The sequence below is a fragment of the Perca flavescens genome, chromosome 10 (genome assembly GCF_004354835.1).
Source record: "Perca flavescens isolate YP-PL-M2 chromosome 10, PFLA_1.0, whole genome shotgun sequence".
Taxonomy (NCBI): domain Eukaryota; kingdom Metazoa; phylum Chordata; class Actinopteri; order Perciformes; family Percidae; genus Perca; species Perca flavescens.
The window spans coordinates 18,221,168-18,244,515 of NC_041340.1; the positions used below are offsets into that span (position 1 = coordinate 18,221,168).

The 23,348-nt window shown below is 38.6% G+C and overlaps 2 protein-coding genes across 5 annotated transcripts; both read right to left on the reverse strand.

The window, feature by feature from the left end:
* Positions 1-102: 102 nt before the first annotated feature.
* On the reverse strand, positions 103-17,775 carry stx3b (syntaxin 3b). 3 transcript variants are annotated; one of them, XM_028589725.1, is made up of 12 exons: positions 17,466-17,775; positions 17,304-17,356; positions 9,606-9,680; positions 9,272-9,371; positions 8,766-8,840; positions 8,511-8,581; positions 7,608-7,716; positions 7,444-7,517; positions 6,521-6,655; positions 5,696-5,806; positions 3,623-3,742; positions 1,411-3,150 (listed from the first exon to the last, which is right to left on the reverse strand). In XM_028589725.1, exons 2-11 carry the CDS (start codon positions 17,331-17,333, stop codon positions 3,653-3,655), a joined length of 870 nt encoding a protein of 289 aa, XP_028445526.1. In that variant the 5' UTR covers positions 17,334-17,356; positions 17,466-17,775; the 3' UTR covers positions 1,411-3,150; positions 3,623-3,652. The 3 variants fall into 3 exon arrangements, with proteins under 3 accessions (XP_028445528.1, XP_028445526.1, XP_028445527.1); XM_028589726.1 differs by having other exon boundaries at positions 17,695-17,713; XM_028589727.1 differs by lacking the exons at positions 1,411-3,150; positions 3,623-3,742; positions 5,696-5,806 and adding exons at positions 103-826; positions 5,316-5,426 and having other exon boundaries at positions 17,304-17,775.
* Positions 17,776-19,758: 1,983 nt separating this feature from the next.
* ran (RAN, member RAS oncogene family) lies at positions 19,759-22,971 on the reverse strand. 2 transcript variants are annotated; one of them, XM_028590240.1, is made up of 7 exons: positions 22,864-22,971; positions 21,887-21,944; positions 21,642-21,726; positions 20,872-20,997; positions 20,570-20,757; positions 20,268-20,438; positions 19,759-20,131 (listed from the first exon to the last, which is right to left on the reverse strand). In XM_028590240.1, the coding sequence occupies exons 2-7, from the start codon at positions 21,917-21,919 to the stop codon at positions 20,087-20,089; spliced, it is 648 nt and encodes a 215-aa protein (XP_028446041.1). In that variant the 5' UTR covers positions 21,920-21,944; positions 22,864-22,971; the 3' UTR covers positions 19,759-20,086. The 2 variants fall into 2 exon arrangements, with proteins under 2 accessions (XP_028446041.1, XP_028446042.1); XM_028590241.1 differs by lacking the exon at positions 22,864-22,971 and adding an exon at positions 22,055-22,306.
* Positions 22,972-23,348: the final 377 nt, after the last annotated feature.

Below are 23,348 nucleotides of genomic sequence, written 5' to 3' on the forward strand. Positions count from 1 at the left end.
GTCATGTACAAACCTCTATCACAAGAAGCCAAGCACACACCAGCACTTGGTACAACGCACAGAAATCTTTTATTACATAACAGGCTTTATTGGGTTGCATACAGACAGATCACACACAATTTATTCAAATTATGACGACAAATAAGTCAGAAAATACTACTTAATTGGATATTTTTTAACACAGCACAATTATGTTTATGATCATGCATGGTCTTTTAGAGCCAAAGACAGCAAACAAAAACAAGCTTAATCATCTTCATGCATTTTTACGAAGTTTAAGGATCCTTTGAAATAATTTCCTGATAATAAATAAATATGACTCCCTCTATGCACCACCAGGGGGCAGTAGACTACAGTCGACCAGAGTGGCCCAAAATGATTATAAGTCACGTTGAGCCATCTGGTTATGAACAGGCAGACTGAGAAAAATCTACACATTTATAACACATTTTCAAACACTGTATACAGCGAGAAAATAATTTAAATTCAAATGATTAATAAAAGGTTAAGTGCACAGGGATGTTATGTTTTTTTTTCCTTTTCTTTTTTGAATATAGGCTACTTTATTACATTTGAAAACCTTAAAATATTGGTCAGGGTAAAACCGGGGAGCACCTCAGGAAACTTTGTTTATCTCTTCCTTTTAAACAACACAGACAAAAAATATGACATTATTTCAACACAACGTGAAAGAATTGAATTCATAGTGTTAAAGGCCGATGCAGGTGTTTTACCTGTGTAAAACCTTTCATGAGAAGAAGCTGTAGATATAGGAGAACACAACGATTCCAATGATGGAACAGCACAATGTAATCATCATCTTTTTCTGTAGATTTAATAAAAGAAAATAGGAGTCAGAAGGCAGCAGTCACTGGAATTAGGCTTTCACATTAAAAGGACACTGGTGTGAGGAAATGATTGAGAAAAAGGAGAACAAAGGGTCACAAGAGATTTGTGTGTGTGTGTGTGTGTGTGTGTGTGTGTGTGTGTGTGTGTGTGTGTGTGTGTGTGTGTGTGTGTGTGTGTGTGTGTGTGTAGAGAGAGGAAAGGTGAAAAAACTTACCTTCTCTTTGACACTTGTCTTTAAAAACTGTACTTTGCAACATAGTGGTTAACATGCTGTATCAATCTGCTACAGTACTGCTAACAGTTACTACCATCCCATAAAAATCATTCACACTGCTCATCCATAACATGCAGTCATCAAAAAGTTTAAAAATTCAGTTACACATTTACCTTCTGTCACTCACAAAGGGACAGGCATGAGATTGCAAGGAAACATGAGTGAACCAAGTCATTAAAAAACATAAAATCTTTAATTTTTAATAAAATCTGTGATGTCTTAATTTAAAACAGTGTACAACAACTTCAGTGTTCTCCTCCTTCTCTTATTGCAGCCCATACTGATGTGAAGAAAAAGGCTTGAATAGAAGCATTAGCATTGAACAGTCAAGGGCAGAAGAAGCCAAAAGAGCAGACGGTGTGTTCAAAAGACCAAGCTGGGGAGGGGTCTCACTTTCAAGTGCTCACTGCACAACCAGAATCAAAAGGAACCATTCAGGCTCTGGTCTAACAGAAACAAAGACTTCCCTCAGTGATTGCGGCCCTCATAATGCACAGGACATTTTTACAAATTACATCTTTGCACTACAAAACCCCTCTATGTGTTCAATACCGGTCTCTTTAATAAGTGGAAATAGTGTATGTGTAGGGGTATGTGTGTGTGCGTAGTGTATGCACAGCTGAATTCACCTGCTTTAATTGCCTTATTAAAGCCTCTGGGTGACACATTCCCTCTTCCAAGAAAAAATGACCAACTGAAATGATGGTTACCAACCAGTTAAAGCCAATTTATTAGTCACACATAGCTACATGTACAACTAATAAACTGGCAAATGAAGTGTAAGAAAAAATATACTGACTTAAAAAAATATGACAGGAAATGCATATCACACCAGTAAGGTGCCACCAGTCAGCAAGGCCTTACTGTAGGTTAGAGTGTCCACTTATACTATATCCTTATGTAGCAATGTCATCAAAACGTATAATAAATATAATACTTTTACTTACTTATTAGACTATTCTGGCACTGAAATTGAAATGGTCTTACTACCTGACTCTCTTTGGCAATAAACATCACTTTAAAAGGGGAGGCAATCATGTCTATAAATAGTATGTAGAAGGTCAAGATGGCTAACATTATTACAAACTTATCAGAAAAACAAAACACATTGAGGCATTTCTCAAAGTGTTTGGATAATCTTAAAGCAATGAATGCATGTTTATCATACATTGTTTGCATATCTTAGCTCCACCTGTCCATGAAATGGGTTTCTGTAAGCACCATACTTCTAATTTAAAATTAGAACCACTGGGCTTTACAAACTATAGTCATAAGTGAGCACACCCATCCTCTTCAAGTTAAAGAACCGAGACATACTGAGTGCTAGATATATAGACTACACACAAAATAATAATTATATTATTCACATGACCATCTGATCTTAATTACTGAAATAGAGACATATTTTGAAATGTGAAAGTGCTGAAACACCTCAATACAGTGAACATACAATAGCTCGCTTTTCAATCACAAAATGTGTCAAGGCTCATAAAGGCAAGAATTAATGATAAGGGAGATGATGTGCTTCTACAAGGCTTCACAAGGGTCCCACTTCCTGGACATTAAAATCAGTTACAGATGACGAACAATTCCAGTCTGATTCTTTGGCATTGTATGTTGGACAGTGAAAGGTTTAGTGACATTATGATCGGTTATTTTTCAATTCTCTTTTCCCCTCCACAGAGATACAACAGGTATTGTACCTCATGTCAGCTTCAGTTTCATTTCCTCATTTGCAGCAGAACATCCTCAAACTGTCCAAGCCACCCAAAGGAGTCAAACGTATCCTTACAGACCAGGAAAGGACAGATCTGATTGGACAAAGGTTTTCTTGTTGTACATCTGCGGGTTAAATATGATCATATCCATATGGAGTGATCAGAATAAATTTTTTGCTGAAGGAGGATATGATGGAGTGGGTGATGAATAAACTGATAATGCTGGCAGTCCTGTTATAGTGTCTGGGTGAGGATGATGAGGAGGATGAGAACAACGACAGCACAGACTACACCGATTATGATCATCTTCTACAGAGAGGGAGACACATAGAGAGAATAGTGTTAATGATGGGGAACAAGAGCATTGAAAGGAGCCCACAGACCAAACACCAGCTGAAATTGTAACTCACTTCTAGCATTGCTTTGTTTGTTCAGCATTAACCAGAAGCAAGTGCTGCAGAATAGGAGGAAAACACACTCCCAAGAACTTCAAATACATACACCTCGAGCAAGACACACACACACACACACACACACACACACACACACACACACACACACACACACACACACACACACACACACACACACACACACACACACACACACACACACACACACACACACACACACACACACACACACACACACACACACACACACACACACACACACACACACACACACACACACACACACACACACACACACACACACACACACACACACACACACACACACACACACACACTACAGAGCTTATTTGCTTTGAGTTACTCACCCTTAGCTCTCCTCTTAGTCAAATAGCTCATCAGCTTCCCTTCAATCCCACTGACAACCCGATTATGAGAGCTAGAATGGCCAGCAAAATGAGCACAACCACCACTATTATCACCATTTTCTGTTGGGAACAACCAAGTACATACAGCTCCATCAGGACCATTCTCAGTGGGAAACAACAATAAGTACTGTATATCCTTCATTTGTGCAACAACTATGCAATCTACTACTGTAAGTCATATAGTTTGTGTACTAGTTTTGAATGAGGGAATATGTACAGTGTATGGCAACAATGGCTGTATCAAATTTCATAAATTCTCCTTGTAGCTTGGTAACCACACAAACTCAGTGCACCAATCTTTGTAAAGTCTAAACCAGTTAAACCAGTTTTGTCTTGGTGCAACGGTGTTGATTTTATGTTAACCTATGTTTTCACACACATGCTTTAACAGCTTAAATCTAATGAGCAATATCTTCAAACAGGCAAAACGGAAGAATAACGCAGTAGCAATGAACCAACTATAAAAAAGACAAAAATAAGGTTAAAGGTGAAGAGAAAGACAAGAGAGAGAAGAGTGTCAAAGCTGTCAGCGTTTGTGGTGTGTGTGTGTGTGTGTGTGTGTGTGTAAGCAGATATGGGTGTGTGGTCTTGGTTTTCAAAGCACAGGGATCCACATGTCCACAGGGTGGTTGAGGTTCAGGAACAGAGCAGGTAGGAGGGTTATGAGTCATCACAAGTCATCACAGTCAGGATTAAGGTGAAGATCAGGGTCTTGATGGTGGGGATGGTCTACATGTTGTCAGGCAAGTTTCCCAAAAGCATCTCTGTGATAAAGAGGAATTCCAGTTCTTTCCATATTTCATAATATAACTGAACTTTAAGACCGATAACAGTGTATTAGATACCGGTGTCATTATGAAAAGCGATCCAGGAAGCACAGTTGAGTAACAGATTCATGAGTTTGAAGGGTTATCATATGCTAAAATACTGCACAGCGGAACAATAACAATAATCATTTAATCTTTCGTTGCGATTATCGCAAGGTAAACCTTAGAAATACAGCATTATTATTACAAAGTAATGCACTAGGAACATGTGCTTGCTTGTATTTGATTGGCCGACACTGTGCCTAACAAATTAACGCCGCATTGCGTTGCTGCAAAAGTTGAGCCAGGCCAACCCTGCGATTTTGCTTACCTGTGCAAAAATCATTGAGGGTAGCTGGAATTTTTCATGCTGTGTTGTTTGTTCTGTGTCGGGAACCATTGTTGACATGTGTATGATCTAAGATAGTGCAGTCTCGTGTGTAGATGTAGCCTGAGCAATAACCATTAACCACTGCTCAACACTGTCAGGAAGCATCTTTGACATCCCAGGTGCATGTTCTGATTGGCTCAAGTTGATCAGAATAACATGGATTAAGTCACCTAATCATATTCTAACACAAGGCCAGGCTTGTGACTACATCTTTGTCCTGTGGCACCAAATGTTGTCCATTTCATTTTTCCTATTTCTCTCTTATTTGTACTGCTTGTAAAGCAAAAAAAAAACAACAACCTTGTATTTAAATTTGAATAGCATTGATCTCAGGGTCATCGCTCCTCTATTGTGTGTACAATAAATGATAAAATAAAACTATTTCCGTTGCTTTTGGGAAACCTGACTGCTCCTTCTCCAGACTGTGGTCACTCACACGACGAGCTTCTTGCTGAAACTTTGCAGCTTTTTTAGTGTCTGCTACGGCCCGCTCCACAAAGCCCACTGACTGGTCCATGTTGCTCTCAATCCTGTCAATCATTCCACCCTAACATGGGGCCATGGCGTCAGAGGTGACGAAAAGCAACAAAGTAAGTTAAATAAAACAACGAGAGAGAGAGAGAGAGAGAGAGAAACAAAAAGTGAAGCACAAAATGCAGCAGTTGTTTGTGATTGCTGATGTGTCTGCAGGGTGAGGGAGTACAATCTGTATGCACATTGTGTGGTTTAAATGTGTCAAAGTGTGTCCAGAAAATAGGCAGAAAAAAGGAAGTTGTCACAAGCAGACTGATGCAGCAGTTGGCTGAATTACATTACCTTGCGTGCTTTGGTCTGATGCCTTACAGCTTTTTTGGTCTGTTCCTTAGCAACTGTTATGTGGTCCACTGACTTGGATACATTCTGCTCTATGTTGTCAACTATGTCACCCTGAAAAACACACAACAATCAATAAGATACAGAGCAACACTTTATGAGCAGAAGAACAGTATAGTCCATTGGTTTAAATACACAGTAATGCATCGGGTTTCAGCTTCAATGATGACTCCATGAGTTTTGTTTTGAATGTCAGGGAGAAGCATTCATATTTATGTTAACGCTGAAATTTATTTTGGAACAACAAACCTCTTCAAACTAAAAGCTGGAAATAAAAAAGATTAAGAAAACAAAGAGTTTTGTGGGAAAATCACACAATACAAACAGCAGAAGCGTGGCCCTTACCTCAAACAAGCCTTTCCCTCAGAAAGCATGGTTTAAGCGGTAAGAAATATGTGGTTAGACTTATGTAAGGCACACAGTGACTGACTAATCAACAATATGTGTTTGAATACATTCTAGTGTGAAGTCTGCTCTCATGTCTATAATGATGCTTTATTTGTACATCTTACGATTGGGTGATGAGATGGAGGTGGCAGTGGCAGAAGAGAGTAAAGAGAAGAGTAAGGAAGGCATGGAGCTGAAAAAGAGGAAACAGATGCAGACACAGTGGAGACAGGAAGAGAGATAAACAGGAGACAAAGTCAAGATTGAACACAAAACCATGGGAAAAGGTTCAGAATGAGTGAACGAATGAATGAAATAGATGCAAAGTTCCTAAAGTAATTGAAAGGGTGGACGAAATAATGGGAAAGTGGAGGAGTGTACCTGGCTCTCCACCAGCATTGCAATGTCTACAAACATATCATGCAGCTCCTTGATGCTACTTTCCAGACGGACAATGTCTTTGTGTCTGGCTTCAATCTCACTCAGGGCTTGTTTAGAGACCCCAGCGTCCACAATCTGTGGAGAGTAGAGGTTTATGGTTACTACTTAGGACCAGTTCAGACAACATGCACACACAAAAAGGTCTTGATGAAGATACAGTATGTCCCTTTACACGTGGTTGAGGTAGAGATTGGCTATCATATGGTTAAGTTTGCATCTCAAACAGAAGTGAAAATGAGTGCATCTCACGGTGATGCAGAGAAATATAAAAAAATCTTCTCAAAAACTTAAAATACTTTAAAAGGAAAGGACAGTTCATTTTATAAAACCTGGCTACCAGTGTAAGCTCAAGAAGAAGTTTAGATATATTGGGGGTGGCTGTGGCTCAGTAGGTAAAATCTAATAATTGCACGGTCAGTTGTTCAATTCCTGGCTCCAAACTCTTAGAGCACTTGGAATAAAAGCGCTACAGTACATTTACTGTATACAAAAGGGCTACACCAACCTTCCAATGGTAACCCACCTCAGACAACTAATGAAATGTTTAAATGTGTTTTTAATCATAACTGATTAATGCTGTATCACTGTGCTGAGTTACCCTTTCTATTTACATTCATGGTCAGGTTTGCTCAAAGGCATGTGAGACATTAGGTTGTTATCAAAAGTTGAGTCGTGTATCCTTGTGTAAGAAATTCTTCCCAAACTATACTAGAAACATTCACCTTCTCAGCAAAGAAGGCATAGAGAGGCTTTCCCACGTGGTTGTCTGATCAGTTGAGACCCAGTGGTGCTCATTTTCTCAGCTGTTTCAAGCAGCTAAAAATAATGCATGCGCACACGCGCACACACACACACACACCTACCCCTGCAGTAAACACAGCAGCATTGCCACTCTCCAACATCTCCTCCAGTTCCTCATCTGTTGTTGCTTTTCCAGCTGGACAGAAAAAGGAAAGGACAGAAAAGGAAAAAGTTAACCACAAAGAACATTGTGGAACCATCATATGACTTTATGGCCATCACTCACTGATCTCTAGTTGTCTCTGAATACGTCCTTTACTCCTCTCCCTGAAGTCCACCTGGGCTTCATTGTACTTTGTCATTACCTCCACAAACTTCCTGGACAGCACTGCATGCTGGGAGACAACAGGGGGAAAAGTGAGTTAGTACAGAAGTAATCTTGGTGGATGTACTGGCAATTTGTCTCAAATCAGACATTAAACTTCAGGACCAAGACGCATATTTTTTTTTTCATGTCACGTCAAAGAGAAACAAACTTTTGCTCATGTTAAAAATAATAACTAGAAGCGCACTCTGACAGCACAGACATCTGCCAAGCATGCCCTACCTCACAATGTTAAAGCAGTGTGAATTTTCCCAGTCGGGAACTAATTTTTCCAATTATTCCGACACCATTTGAATGCAGCATAAACGCCCTATAACCCAATGTTAACGAAAGTGAAAAATAAGTTGCGTGTCTGCCCCGTGTTTCGGATCCGCTCCAAAATGTAAAGGGTTCTTCCTTGGCCCATGCTACACCCCCTTTCACCTAGTTTTATGAAAATTGGGCCAGTAGTTAACTGTAATCCTGCTGACAGAAAAACAAACCAACAAAAAAACAAATGGACAAACTGAACCAAAAACATAACCTCCTTGGACACGGTAATAAGAATAAGTAAAATGTTTAAAATTTGCTGTTTTAAAAGCTCTATTCTGAATTTGAATTTTGAAATAATACATACATGTAGACCTTCAGTTTTTTCTTCCCTTCCCCTTGTGTTCAATGTTTTGAATATATTGTAGATTTTTAGTATTTATTTAGTGCTTTGGCAGTGATGTATCCATATATGGTCATGCAAATGCATGTAAGCCTGTTGAATTTGAATCTTAGAAAAAAATAGAAGAAAAACTTCAGCTGGACATTATTTACCTGTGATTTACGTATTCGCATGTCAGCCGACACCCTCTCCTGCTCCTCTGCCTCCAGATTTCTCTCAATGGCTGGGAAGCAATCCAAACTACTGATTTATGATTCAGCTTAAAATCAACTTCACATCAATGTTTAATTTCTCAGCAACATTGACATTGACTTGTGGTGTGTGTGTGTGTGTGTGTGTGTGTGTGTGTGTGTGTGTGTGTGTGTGTGTGTGTGTGTGTGTGTGTGTGTGTGTGTGTGTGTGCTCACTCTTGAGTTTGTTTCTTGCATTGTTGGCCATCTTCTTTATGTCATTGGTGATTGCCTCCAAATCATCCTGTGTTTCTAGAAAATGAAGAGACATGTGGCAAAAAACAGCTGTGAGTGTGAGCAATGGGGTTAGAGAAACACACTTATTGCAAGTACAAATTGATGCAAAAACTGATAATGTTTTCAAATCAAGATAAATAAATTATGCTAGGCAAAGTTAATTTTCAGAATTTTCAAACTAGTGCAGCTAAAAAATTTACATATGTATTAATGTTGCTTAGAAAAATTACTTAATGACTGGGTACAACTATATAGCATACGGACTCAAATTATAGTGAAAAATTGCTTTTTTTAGTTCCTCTTAACAAAAGTCTTTTTAAATTCAATTTGTAAATAAGGTTAGGGGAGAAAAATACCCTTAATACAACTAAGTAAGTGGGCTAAAGTGAATACAATAGCAGAAGAGAGAAAAAAGGAGCAGGTACAGGAAGAAGCTAGTATCTCACTCTGATCTGATGTGGGAGCAGACAGGATGACCGAGAAAAGCTTTTTGACTTCCGCCACGTTCTCATCAATTTTATCAATACTGCTCCTGATGTCCTCAATCTGAAACACACACACACACACACACACACACACACACACACACACACACACACACACACACACACACACACACACACACACACACACACACACACACACACACACACACACACACACACACACACACACACACACACACACACACACACACACACACACACACACACACACACAATCAAATGTATGCAAATGACAAAAGAAGTACAACCCCTAAATACTGACATTAACACTGACCTGACAGAAGAATTCGTCCATGAAGGCTGCGTTGTCCATAGCAATCTCCACCTCGTCATCATCTTGATCACACGTCTAACAGAATAAAAGTAAAAGCTGTATCAGACTAGTACTATGCATTTTCAGCTGGCCAGAGATAACGTGTGAAGGGTATTACACGCTTGGCTAAAGCTCAAAGTATAACGCATGTCATCAACACTGCTGGATTAAAGGTAAATTCTGATGATCATTGTGTTCCCCAGGGTAAAAACAGAAAAACAGGCACTATTTATTACTCATTCTTCTATTTATTTTAATTCTACTTAAAAGGTCCCATGGCATGAAAATTTCACTTTGAGGTTTTTAACATTAATATGCATTCCCCCAGCCTGCCTATGGTCCCCCAGTGGCTAGAAATGGAGATAGGTGTAAACTGAGCCCTGGGTATCCTGCTCTGCCTTTGAGAAAATGAAAGCTCAGATGGGCCGATCTGGAATATTCTCCTTATGAGGTCATAAGGAGCAAGGTTACCTCCCCTTTCTCTGCTTTGCCCGCCCAGAAAATTTGGCCCACCCATGAGAGAGAGACATCATAGCGTTCAAACGAGCAAAGTGGCAGTTGGTCCAGGCCACACCTTTCATTTATTTATTTTATTTATTTATTTATAAATAAATAAATAAATAAATAAAAGGAAGGAAGGAATCTCTGTCTGTGAGTGTGTCTGCAATTCAAGTTTTAATACTGGTGCTAATACAAAACCTGAGTTTCGGTATTGGAGAGACAAAAAAAACCCAATATATTTTTTTAAATATGTTACTTTGAGGAACTGTGTCCACATTCAAAAGCAAACTCAAACCTTTTTATTCTCTCTTGCATTTGTTTAATTACAGTGTGTGTGTGTGTGTGTGTGTGTGTGTGTGTGTGTGTGTTTTGTGTGCGTGCGCGCGTGTGTATAGTTGCATTGTCTTGTAGTGTATTATTGCCATTCATGCTTTGTTTTAATGTAAATGTGGTATTTTGTTTTATGTGAAGCACTTGCATGTAAAAAAGGTGCTATATAAATAAAATGACATGGACATTGAATGTTAACCCGTTTAATGATTATTTTTGTATGTATACCTGTTTTTTAATGATTATTTTTGTATATGTATGTATGTATGTATGTATGTATGTATGTATGTATGTAATTTTTTTATAAAAAGGAAGGGATTGCTGTCTGTGAGTGCGTCTGTAAAATATCTGGAGAACCATTTATCCGATCTACTTCACACTCGGCGGGTGTATTGCTAGGCACCCCTTGACGCATCATCTCAAATTTGGTGCAGCTTGGACTTGCGACACGTTCTGTATATTAATAAACTTTGAATAACTGCTGGTGCAGGGCTTCACTGGCTCTGTGGGCCAACTGACTCGAGCAGTTCTGTGGTTTTAACTTTGCTGTGTGAAAGCGGCCGGTCAAAATAATAAAAAAGAAATTGATGGAGTCAACAAATGAAGTTGACAAGAAGATAAAAGCAGGTCATGAACCACACGCAGGCCGCACAGTCTCGCTCAGCTGGTGTCCGTATTAGCAGAAGTCCATTCACAAAAACATAACGATAACAACGCAGCTATAATTTAAAAAAAATAAATGAATACACCATATTTTCTGTATCAGTCCAAGCATCTCCTGTAATTCAGCGAACACATATATTCAGGTATTCACCCCTCTACTCTCCAGATCAAACAAACTTGTGAACTTTAGAGGTGCTGGTGTATGCACAGAGCCAGGAAAGCTGTTTCCCCCCGTTCCCAGTCTTTATGCTAAGCTAAGCTAAGCGGCTGTTGGCTCTGGCTTCATATTTACAGTACAGGCATGAGAGTGGTATCAATCTTCTCATATCACTCTCAACAAGAATGAAAATAATTCCTGAAATCAACTATTCCTACAATTCCATCTCAGCATTGACCAAGAAATTTGCCCATATAAAAGATTTTAATTAGCTAAATTATTATTCTTCAAAATCAGGAAATTATAGAATCAAAGAACATGAATAAGTCAAAGAACAAGTAAATAAAACTAAGAATCTGATCAAGCATTCAATGACAACTTTTAATACTTGACAGTTTTTGATATTGTGCCATATGGATGCATTTCTATGAGCACTCATAAATATTGAGATCTTATACCCAGCCCCAAGTCTAAAAATCATAACCACAATTAATACGTTCAAAATTATCAACATTGTTATGATCATCTTACAATGGCGTTTTTATAGGCCAATACTTGTGACTGAATTCTGATATTTTGTGAAAATACTAGCCAAAAATACTAAGTAATTCTCCAGAAATGTATTTCTTGTCAGGGTGGAAAAAGCCATTTACTAATGAAATTGCTTCCTGGTTATCAGCTCAGCGTAATATTGGTCTGACCCTAATCAGCCTACACCCAAAAAATTACATCAGAAAGTTTCTCAACTGAAATCATATATGTCACAAGGTAGAGTCAGTAAACACAGGGCAGTGCCAGAGGTTGGTCGCAAAGAGCTCAGCACTGCTGGTGAATATTTACATGGTGAATGACTAGGGCCGGGCTCCAGGAACTGACTTAAAGAAACCAAAGCTAAAAGTCACAGTGTAAACAGACATCACAGGGCCCTGCTGTGACGGTGTTAGGTGGAGGAAATAAGACTGAAACAATGAGTGGAAGGGGACAGTAAGCTCAAGTAAACTTTTAAATACTTCTGCATTTTATAGACAAATGTGTTTCCACTGAACACCTACCGAGTGTTGCTGCCTGACTAAACTCTTAACACATAGTAGGTTGTGTTTTTTGTGTTGTAATACTTGACACTTGACTTTACTGCAGAAAGCCAGCCTGGATCAAAGTCAAGGCACAGAAAATGTTAGCCAACACACCTGTCGACTTCCCTGCTCTCTCATATCACATATGACTCAGTTCAACCTCTAAACTAGTAATATGAATAGATATCAATATTACACTTCATTAACACTGAACTAAAATAACTCTAACTTCAATTATTCTTGAACTTTCAAAAGAAGTTACACTGTAGGCTACCCTGGTTTCTAAGTTACACAATGCCCAATACAATAATTATAAACGGAACTTGGAGCTAGAGCTGTAACAATTAGCCTAGTTGATTAATGGATAACGATTAATGTCATTTTTTAAGCAAAACTGCTAAAACATTTCATGGCTGCAGCTTCTTAAATGGGATTTTTTTTTTCTTTATCATTTGATAGTAAAACTGTTTTTTTCCTGAGTTTTGGACGGTTGATCAAATAAAACAAGTAATACATCGCCTTGGGCTGTGGATTTCATAATGGCCGATTTTTACCATTTTATAAACAAAATGATTAATCAAGAAAAAAATATAAAGCGGATCAATCAATAATCAAAATAATTGCCAGTTGCAGTCCTACTTGGAACATCCATTTAAGCAACAGCACATTGTTCTGTTGAAATGCTGGGTCTTTAACCTTCTACCCCCTCAAATAAAATTTGAATTGCAAATGTAGCCATTTGGTTCAGGCTGTTGTAACTAACAACAGTTGTGAACACAGAGTTCCCTGGACACACGCACTGGCACGTTGCTTGTTTTTAGACCTCTTCCTGAGTTATTTATCAAATATACAGCTGTAGCCATCTGACCTTAACATTATGCTCCCTCACAAATCATTTCTGCCGCAGCGAGAGAAGAACAAGCACTCACTTCCTTCCAGTGTCTCTCATTCAGCAAAAATGAGGGGAAAGAGTGGAACAAACAAAGGCCTCACACACATGCACTTGCTTCTATATAACAACAGTTTGATACTGACAGGAACACTAAAAAGTAATTACTTTATCCAAAACGTTTACAACATTCCTCATTAAACTCACTTTCTTGTCATATGACTGAACCTGGAGGCACCTATTACTGTTAGAGACTTGCTTTATAATTTCGGATCAAATGTTACTCATAATACATACACCTTTTATTGTTTCTCTCCACTACATGGGGGTTGCAGTAGCTCAGTCTGTAGGGAGTTGGGTTCAAGTCCTCATATGGACTGAAGTATGGTGGTGAACTGGTAGCTGGAGAGATGCCAGGTCACCCCCCCTTGAGCAAGGCACAGAACCCTCAACTGCTCAGGGTGCCTGTATGTATGTATGTATGTATGTATGTATGGGTACTGAGCACGTGTGTGTAATTCAGGCCTGTGTGTAAGAACAACCGACTGAAAACATTGGAATTTCCCCTTGCGGGATTAATAAAATATACATTATAATTCTTATAGTTCTTTAATGCACAGTGCAAGCCTTCATGATGCAGTGTGAGATATCTATGGGTGTACTGTGAAGATCATTCACATCAACCAGTAATTTACAGTATTTTCTGCAATACCCATGCATCAAATTAGATTTTTTTTTGTTACATGAAGATTGTGTAATCATGGAATAAAAATAAGAAAAATAGAGCAAACGCTACACATCAGTGCATGAGCGATTGATACGTTAGGTTGGATGCTGTCTTGTTCCTTTTATTCAAATCACTTAATTACGCTTGTTCTGCATACAAAGCACCATATGTCATGTTGCATAACTCAGCTCAATAAGGCAATGACTAGATAAAGGTTTTACACTGAAGCAGACATAGTGATCCTCTGCCTCTTGAACACAACAAACTGACTAGCTCTCCTAACACAGAGTTCCATTGGTTTCTTTCTGGAAAGTCAGATCAAATGTGCAAAAGAGTAAAGAGTGAACAAACCAATGGCTATAACAATAAAGCACTAAAAACCACATGTATTGGCATGTACAAAAATTGAGCTCATCCTATCAGCCTCTGCACACCATGGCAAAATACATGTTGAGCATACATTCATACAAGCATAATAACTAAAATGAAAAAAAGCCTAAAGTGATCGGTATAATTTATTATCATGTACAAAACTATGCACACACAATGCAGAAAGTTTGACTCCAGTCATTGCCACATTGAATGTCCAACCCCTCCGTCGCTATCTTTCCTGTGACTGTCATCTTAAAGGAACTGGGAGGTGATTAAGTGTCAGACTTTGTCTCTGAGAATCATAAATGACGAAACACTACTTGACAATACACTTTACCTTGAGGTTGAGAAATTAGAGAGCTAAGAAAGATGAGGGTATACAAAGTCTAAACTGAGATCATATAGAATAAGAAAAATGTGAACAATTAGTGAAATAATCAATTAGTCGATGGACAGTGAAATAATCGGCAGCTATCTTGATACGTGAATATTTTTGGAGAGTTAGTCGGACAAAACAAGCAAGGCTTTAATAAATTGTGATCATTATTTTTCAATGTCTTTTGGACATTTTATAAACCAACCTACAAATAGAGAACATACTCTGCAGATTTATCAATCAATAATAAAAATAATTCTTAGTTGAAGCCCAATGCACTAGATTTCCCCACGGGGTGATTTAGAAAATGAGCCACTAAACACAATAGCAGCAGGACAGGGACCTGGGGTCAGATTTACATGGTGACAGAATCCAAAATACTCCATCAGGACTTGTGTTAATGCAACGCTAAAATCTGACAAGGGATTTAAAATCTCCACGTGTCACAGAAGAAGCCATTAAACTTCAGTCACAGTTTCCCCCCCCCCATTCATTGCGCTGCTATCTGAGCCAGGTAGGGAAGCAATGTAACAACAGTAGCCCACCGGGCCTGTAGGCCAGTGTGAGTAAACACTGCACACAGAACTGAAGAGGATATGGCTTTGACTAAGAGCACATATTTATAAAATACCATGAGGGAAATACAGAAAACTGCTGTCAAGTTAATGTCGGCCTTCAAATAAATATATCAAAACATGGCTACAGTATCAATTCATGTTTTTTTTTTTTTTTTATGGTCTGAGCATAAAAGGATTTTATCCTTTATCCTCATTATTATTTTTCTTATATTTTAGAGTGCCTGGATTGCCTTGCTGTTTATCCTGTTTCTTCCACAATTGACCAAGAGCACACAGTTTTGATCTACGGATGAATACACAGAGCAACCAGTCATCTTGTTTTCCTTTAACCGATTCAAAGCCTTGTAACACCACGCAGTATAAGCTATCACATGTGACCATAGCTCCAGGTGAAACTACAATTCAGCGTTTCTCCTGTTTACACACACACACACACACACACACACACACACACACACACACACACACACACACACACACACACACACACACACACACACACACACACACACACACACACACACACACACACACACACACACACACACACACACACACACACACTGCCAGCAAGTTACACATTTAGATAGGAAACTCAAGGAGGAAAATAAAGGCGGTGAGTGAATGGGGATAAAGAAGAAAGATAAAGAAACAGAGGAGTTACAGGTGTTAAAACTGTCAACCTTCTGACAAATGACAGGCCCACTTCACTTGCTATCTGTAGGCTACTTCCTTTCCCTGAAAAGAAGCCAGCTGTGTGAGACGGACGCCTGGGGGATACCGCACGTTAAACACAGCAAATATTTGGCCAGCAGTTACAGGTATCTATGACAACACATCCCGACTTGGGTTACAACTGGATCAAGGCCTCATCCACATGGCCAGCAATTGTATTCACTGTTATTCACTCAATTTTGAATAGGGAAAATATAAATACAATGGATGGTTGCTGCTGTAAAAGATTTGTAATCTAGCCGTAATGGCTAAATACAAAAAGGTATAGGAGGATTGTGGTTGAATCTATCCCATTTGTAGATCCTGTATCCAGTTTAAAACTCTCTTATTTGACTATAATTAATATATTAACATGACTGCAAGTGACACATATTTCACGGTTATTGTTATAAACTGTGATTTTTATAAACAGTTTTATAAAAATCCATCCAAATTTACCACAGTGCAAGGTGACATCTTGAAATTGCTTGTCCCAAACCCAACGATTTTTAATTGACATGGATATAAAACAGAGAAAAGCAGCGAATCATCACATTTGAGAGATGGGACCAGAGTATTTTTGACAAATTTTGTATGGTCAATTACTTCAACGATGAATCGGTTATCAACATCATAGTCAAATAATTTTCAAAGTAATTGAATAATCAACTAATCGTATCTTTTATAGCAACTGTTAATCAATGTCAATGGAAGCAGAATGATTCATGTTTAGACTGCCCAATGCTAAGGCAGAGTATATGGTGTAGCCTACACACACAGGTCTTTATCATATTTAAGAGAGCACCAATTTAAATATACACCTTTTAAAATGACATCTGGCGATACAGTTCAGCTAATAACAATGACAATATATAATTAATACGGGCTGGCTTCTACAATACATCTCTGACACTTAATTGTCACACCATACAACATAATGCACGTACAAAAAAAAAAAATCCAGTAGGACTAAATCACCTTCACCTAACATCCCTATATTAATTCACTTTCCAACCTGCAGTGTTATTACTTCCATCATATGAGTAATATCATCATCGTCATCAACATGGTAGGCTACGCTATTGGGTTAAATGACTGTGTCAAGTGTTCAAGATAAAGTGGAAATAGTAAAAAATAAAATGTGTTTAATCTTAACCTCTCATTTCTTCCTAGAAGAAACGTTTCCAGAGGGCCATTAAAGTGTACAGAGAAACAATAGGCTACTGGAGACAGAAAAAGACATTGTAAGAAACGGTAACATTTCCTGGACACTACTTACCGCTTTAAGTTGCTCCAATCGGTCCTTCATGTTTTACACGGTTAATTTAACACCTTTAAACCAAATAGATTAGCACAATATTGTTTTAAATGGCTCAAAAACTAGTCACAATCTCGGAATTCCTCAACCAGCTGGCAAACTAGATGTCCGAAAGAAACCCACCGCGGCCAGTAAGAAAAAACAATTAAAGTCCCGAAAAGTCTTGACAGAGGTGTCTGGGAACACGACTTTTCTGAAAAGAGGAGTCTTTCCGTCGTTTTTCCATACAATATGGCTGCTGGGTTTAAAACCACTGATTTTTCTTTTCTAAATCTCCTCGCCCAGGGGATTAAAACAACAGTTGTGTAGAGCTGTATAATCTGTCTCTCCGTGTAATCATTCTAAAACGCACTTTTCTGGCTCACGCATGCGCAGACAAGCCCATGTCCTCTGAGATGAAGCCACGCCCTGAGCCACCTGCATCAGTGCTGCATTCAGGTGTTGTTGGGATGATACCAACTTTAACTACTTCCCTGATTAAAACAACTTAAACATCGACCTGCCCAGGGAAAACAGATGAACATGCCCCATTAAATCTGGCACATTGACAGATGAATGCAATGTACACTTTCCCTGATTTGAAACTTGGATCTTCAAAAATGATCTTGGGGTGCACATTACTACTACTCTTCTCTTTTACTGTTTTTTTTTAATTCAGGAAAATATAACAATAAAAACAACAACAGTCATACAAAACAGACGTAAAAAGCAAGATAGAAGTTATAGATTTAATAGATTAAATACTAATAGATTAGTTTTAATTTAATTAAACAACATCAACTACACCATCGTGTTAGAGTTTTTACAAATTTGAGCAAACTCATGATGATAATGAGTCAGATAAGAGAAAATAATTGAACTTTATACATATATATATATGCATTTTAATAGGCAAACTAAGTTGTGTGCAACCCAAATGCACGTTTTATTTGAGCCTAAAAGGGTTGGTATCCTTTTAGATATATGTATACCTCTTTGCTATAGTAATGGGGGGCTTGTTCACATCCATAAACGTCCATAAAGTAACGTTTCATTACAGCTTGTGACTGAGTGGGAACTGGCTGCTGTTTCTTTTCCAGTTATAATTGGTTAAAAAGATTGTAAGTCTAATGAAATTGTGGAATAATTGTGCAATATCGAGGATGTATGACATAGATGTATAATTCTAACCCTGATGCGTGTAGTAACGGCTGGGCAGAAGGCACACGTCACAATGAATGTGCAGAGTAAAGCTATTACGTAATCCTGTTGAGATCGTCCACCCAGCTATGAATGAAAGAACATGACTGACACCTGGTGGCCATCAATGTGCTATGCATGTTACAATAACAGTCCCTTTTATGATTGGAAATACCTTTTAAAATCTTTTCATATGGTGATATATTAAAACTCCAGTTACACCGCCCCCACCTCCACCCTCTTCTCCAATCTCCAGCCACCAGTGGCATAGCAGACTACATGTCAGCTTCATTGTATGCCTACAGACCCACCTAGTAATTATATATAGTAATACTGTAAAAGCTTTTGTCTGTTACTTTGTGATGAGTGCATTAATAATTTCATTCAGTAATAGGCACTGTCTACATAGTAAAAAAAAAAATCTTAAACTAAATTTAGTTGCACACCAAATACAACGGACTAGAATTTGTTAGGGTTGGGGAATATATGATAAATACATTTGTCTACCATCAGGTATATTCCGCATTCTGTTTATTATATATATATATATATATATATATATATATATATATATCTGTCATATCCAATAATAGAACTGCTGCCCATTGGCAGTAATGGACTACTGTAGGGCAATAGGCCTTTTTGACAGAAGACATTGACAATAGGGAAACCACAGGCGTAAATGATTGAAAATAAGAACTGCATTATTCAGAAATAAATTAGTTCAGGCTATATTTGCAGTGCTAACATAGTTAATGCTTCACTGTACAATATGGTATAAAAACCACTTACATGTTACTTAATATCTGCTTTAATCGTATGGTATGAATGTGAGCACTACTTTATGTCATTCCTTTTGATATTTTTGATTGTCCTTTCAATCCTTGTCATTAAGTGTTGTTAGAATGTCTTGTATTTTGTATGGAACTCCGAAAGAATGGTTGTCAATGCAGTAGTAGCCCATGGGGATCTCAAATAAATTCCATTTTACTGCTTAAGTTTCAGGGTTCTGGTATTGTACTTGCTAGCTCACATCACAGCTTAATAAGATGCTTGAATACAAGTCATCATTACCTTTATTAATATTTTTCCATGTCATATGTCCTCCATTTAAAAAAAAAAAAAAAACAAACACAGGACTCTTGGAAATACTGAAAAAAAAAAAAAAAAAAAAAAAAAGTGTCCCTGTGACTCTGGAGACATTGCTGCTGTCCAGGGGAATTAAAGAACAGACATGTTGTATTGAGAATGTATTTATTCAAAGTTTCTCCCCTTAGTGCTTCCAGTGCACCGTACAACAGCATTATGTGAGCTGGAGTGCAGTGGAGGGTGCTCGATGATGAAGAGTAGCACGTTGCCATGCCAATGACAACACTAGGGTGGGTGTGTCCGATACAGTGAAATTAGAACCACAACTTTTTCCACCAAGTTTTTACCTAGTTTTAAAACAAACAAAAATTCAAAAATAAAAAATCTGAAAGGGATTTTACAGTAAACCGGGGGCAAAAATCCAACAACTTCCTGTCCACATTTGGGGGTACGAGAGGGTAAATTCAGGTAACAGGTTAGAGGTCATCTTCTTCATCTGGGAGTGCGGTTTGCGATGCAACCTGGACAGTACAAGACAAGATAAATTTTCAGATTACCAATTTAAATTGTTTTTTGTACACTTTGCTCGGGCGAGGCTGGATTAAAATATACTACACAGTCAACAAAACAGACATTGCACCTATAAGTTATACTCACTTGAAGCTCTTCCTCGTACTTCGCAGCAAGGTTCGGGTCCATTTGAACCTCTGGGGGAGCGAGAGCAGGCATTGCCACAAACTCCAGGTTGGGATCACCGATCAACTTCCTTGCTAGCCACAGAAAAGGCTTCTCGAAGTTGTAGTTACTCTTGGCAGAAATGTCATAGTACTGGGGACAGAGCCAATTCAAATCATAGATCAGACCAAACAAAGACTCAAACCAATGCATTTTATAATTCACACATGTGACTTTTGTGTGCATGATGGACACATTGATATCATTTTGTGATCAGTTATTACCTGCAGGTTCTTCTTGCGGTGAAACACAATGCTCTTGGCTTTGACTTTCCTGTCTTTGATGTCCACCTTGTTGCCGCACAGGACAATTGGAATGTTCTCACAGACACGGACCAGGTCACGATGCCAGTTTGGCACGTTCTTATAGGTGACTCGAGAGGTGACGTCAAACATGATGATAGCACATTGAGCTGTGGAGGGAGCAGAGCGTTTTTAAACACCAATAAAGGTTTTTTTTACATTTAAAATATAGTAATGGGGCAGACTGTTCAAGGTTTAATAGTGTTAAAGATTGTGAAGAGCACCTTGAATGTAGTAGCCATCTCTCAGGCCTCCAAACTTCTCCTGACCAGCTGTGTCCCACACATTGTACTTGATAGGTCCTCTGTTAGTGTGGAACATCAGCGGGTGGACCTCTACTCCCAGAGTAGCTAGAATTACAAGCAAATACAAGATTTATGAGAGCCAGAAAAGCGGAAAATAGGTTGAAAACTCCCAACAATGTGTTACTTCATATAGATTAGAACAATGAAGTGAAAGAGAAATACCTTACAGGGTCACGCACAAACAAAGGATCAAACTTTAAAGCTGTGATTACAGCCTGAACGATACCAATATTTAGGAATTTAAAATGTACCATATATAACCATGATAATCGTGTAAACATACACAATGCAGATCCGTTTTTTCCTTCTTATTGTGACCAAGAAACATTCTAAGCAAGACACTTTACATTTGAAAAGCCAACATTTAATGCCCTCTAGTGGACAAACTATGTAATGGTGATGCCGTTTCTAAATTACATCAAACCTAGTTTGACTTTTATGTACTGCAATTTCTTGTTATATATCTTGGGCAGACCGGTACACCACTACCAGTATATCAGAATGGGAGGGCCTCAATATGGGCCCACAGCTCAAGTTTTGACCCAAGGCCCTGCTGGTCCTGCTAATTGATGTACAATTGTTTACTGCAAAAGGAAACCATCAGAGTCGAGATTCCTAGTTAGTTCAACGACTTGGACTCATCTGTAATATACTGATTTGTCATTTCACTTTATAACAAGGATACTCACCAACATATTTCTTCTCAAACTCTCCTGTAATGTGCCTCTTCACAAAAGTCGTTTTCCCGGTGCCTCCATCTCCTACCAAGACAAGCTGTAGGAAAGAGATAACGTTAGCAGTTAGTTTAGACTGGTTGGTACTGGTTCGATACACTGAACATTAGCACAGCTAGCCTAAATACCACAAGTACCATTATCTTGACTTAGAAGACATAAATAGTACAAATGCGTGATATTATACAGAAAACACTTACCTTGAACACCGCCACCGGTACACACTGTGCCATTGAGTCCGCCGTGGTTGCGATTTATCTAAACAAAACAAGGCGGGATGTTAGCATGTTCTCAGTCAGCCTCCTGTCCGCTAACAGCCGTAGCTAGATAGCAATCAGTAAGGTTAAGCCAGCGGTGTTGGCGATTACCTGTTTTGACGTCAGGTTTGGGGGGAAACCGACGCAGTCACAGATTTGTTTAAAGTAAGTTGTTGACGCAGTTTAGCTAGCTAGCTACATTACAGCCAACAGTAAACGTATTCCACCGCCTGTTACCTAGCGATACCCGATTCTAGGGTGTTCTATCCAAGCTAACGTCCCGACACGTTACCACGCAACGTTGCCGTTATGTTACGTCTGAATGCGTTCAAACTACACTGAGTTCAGACAAATACATGTAACACCGTACACTATTTTTGGAGGAAAACACGACAAGCTCGCTTCTGGACTAGTATTTCGACGCACGCGGTTGCGTAACGTTAGTTTGAGTGCGCCATACGACCGCACTTTTTCTTGTTCGACTGGAACAATCGAACTGCAAGACATTCTAACATGTTCCATGTTGCGGTTGATGGCCAACTTAAACAACAAGTTCGCACATCAAGCTGAATTGACGCATTCAAGATTGGTAAAGTCATTAATAAATATAATAATAAAATAAATTAGAGTAATATAAACGAGTCTCAAGAACAAAGCAGTGGAATGAGGGCGAGCTGTGCTTGCTAACCTGTTAGCTAGCACGGCATGGAAGCCATTCTCTTCACCGAGCTAACGGCTACGTTAGCATAAGAAAATCAACGGCCTATAGTAGTTGCTCGAGCCTCACAGGGTTACACTTGCAACGCCACATTAAGCCAAATCATACATTTAAGTTTCCCGTGGTTTTAACTGACTTTCCCGATAAACACAAACTTGAAATATCGGATGGCCCGCAATGAGAGAAGAATATAGAGACTCACCGGTGTCACTGCCAAGAGAGAAAAGAGGTAAATGGCTGCGTTCGCGGGAGATTCAGCGTGGACTATGAGTCAGTTTCCGCCCATATCATGTGATCACAGCAGCGGTAAAACGCATTTGATTTTAGTGCAAGTACTGTGGTATTCACACAGACCGTGATTCAGCATATCTGAGTCTTAAAAAGACACTTATATCTAGAAAATGTACTAAAATATAACCCCATTAAAGTAACGTTATCGTTTTATACATATCTCAATGACAAACATATAGCAAATGCTACTTATGACCATGTTAACCATTCTTTTTTTTAACTGAGTAATTAAGGCCTGCAAGTGCATGCTTATTTTCGTAATTGATTAACCCGCTGATTATTTTCTCGATACATCAATTAGGCTAATTGTTTGGTCTAGATATCAGAAAATAGGGGAAAATGCTCATCACAAGTTTTCAGAGCCCAATATCCAAACCCCTGTTCAATCGACAGAGA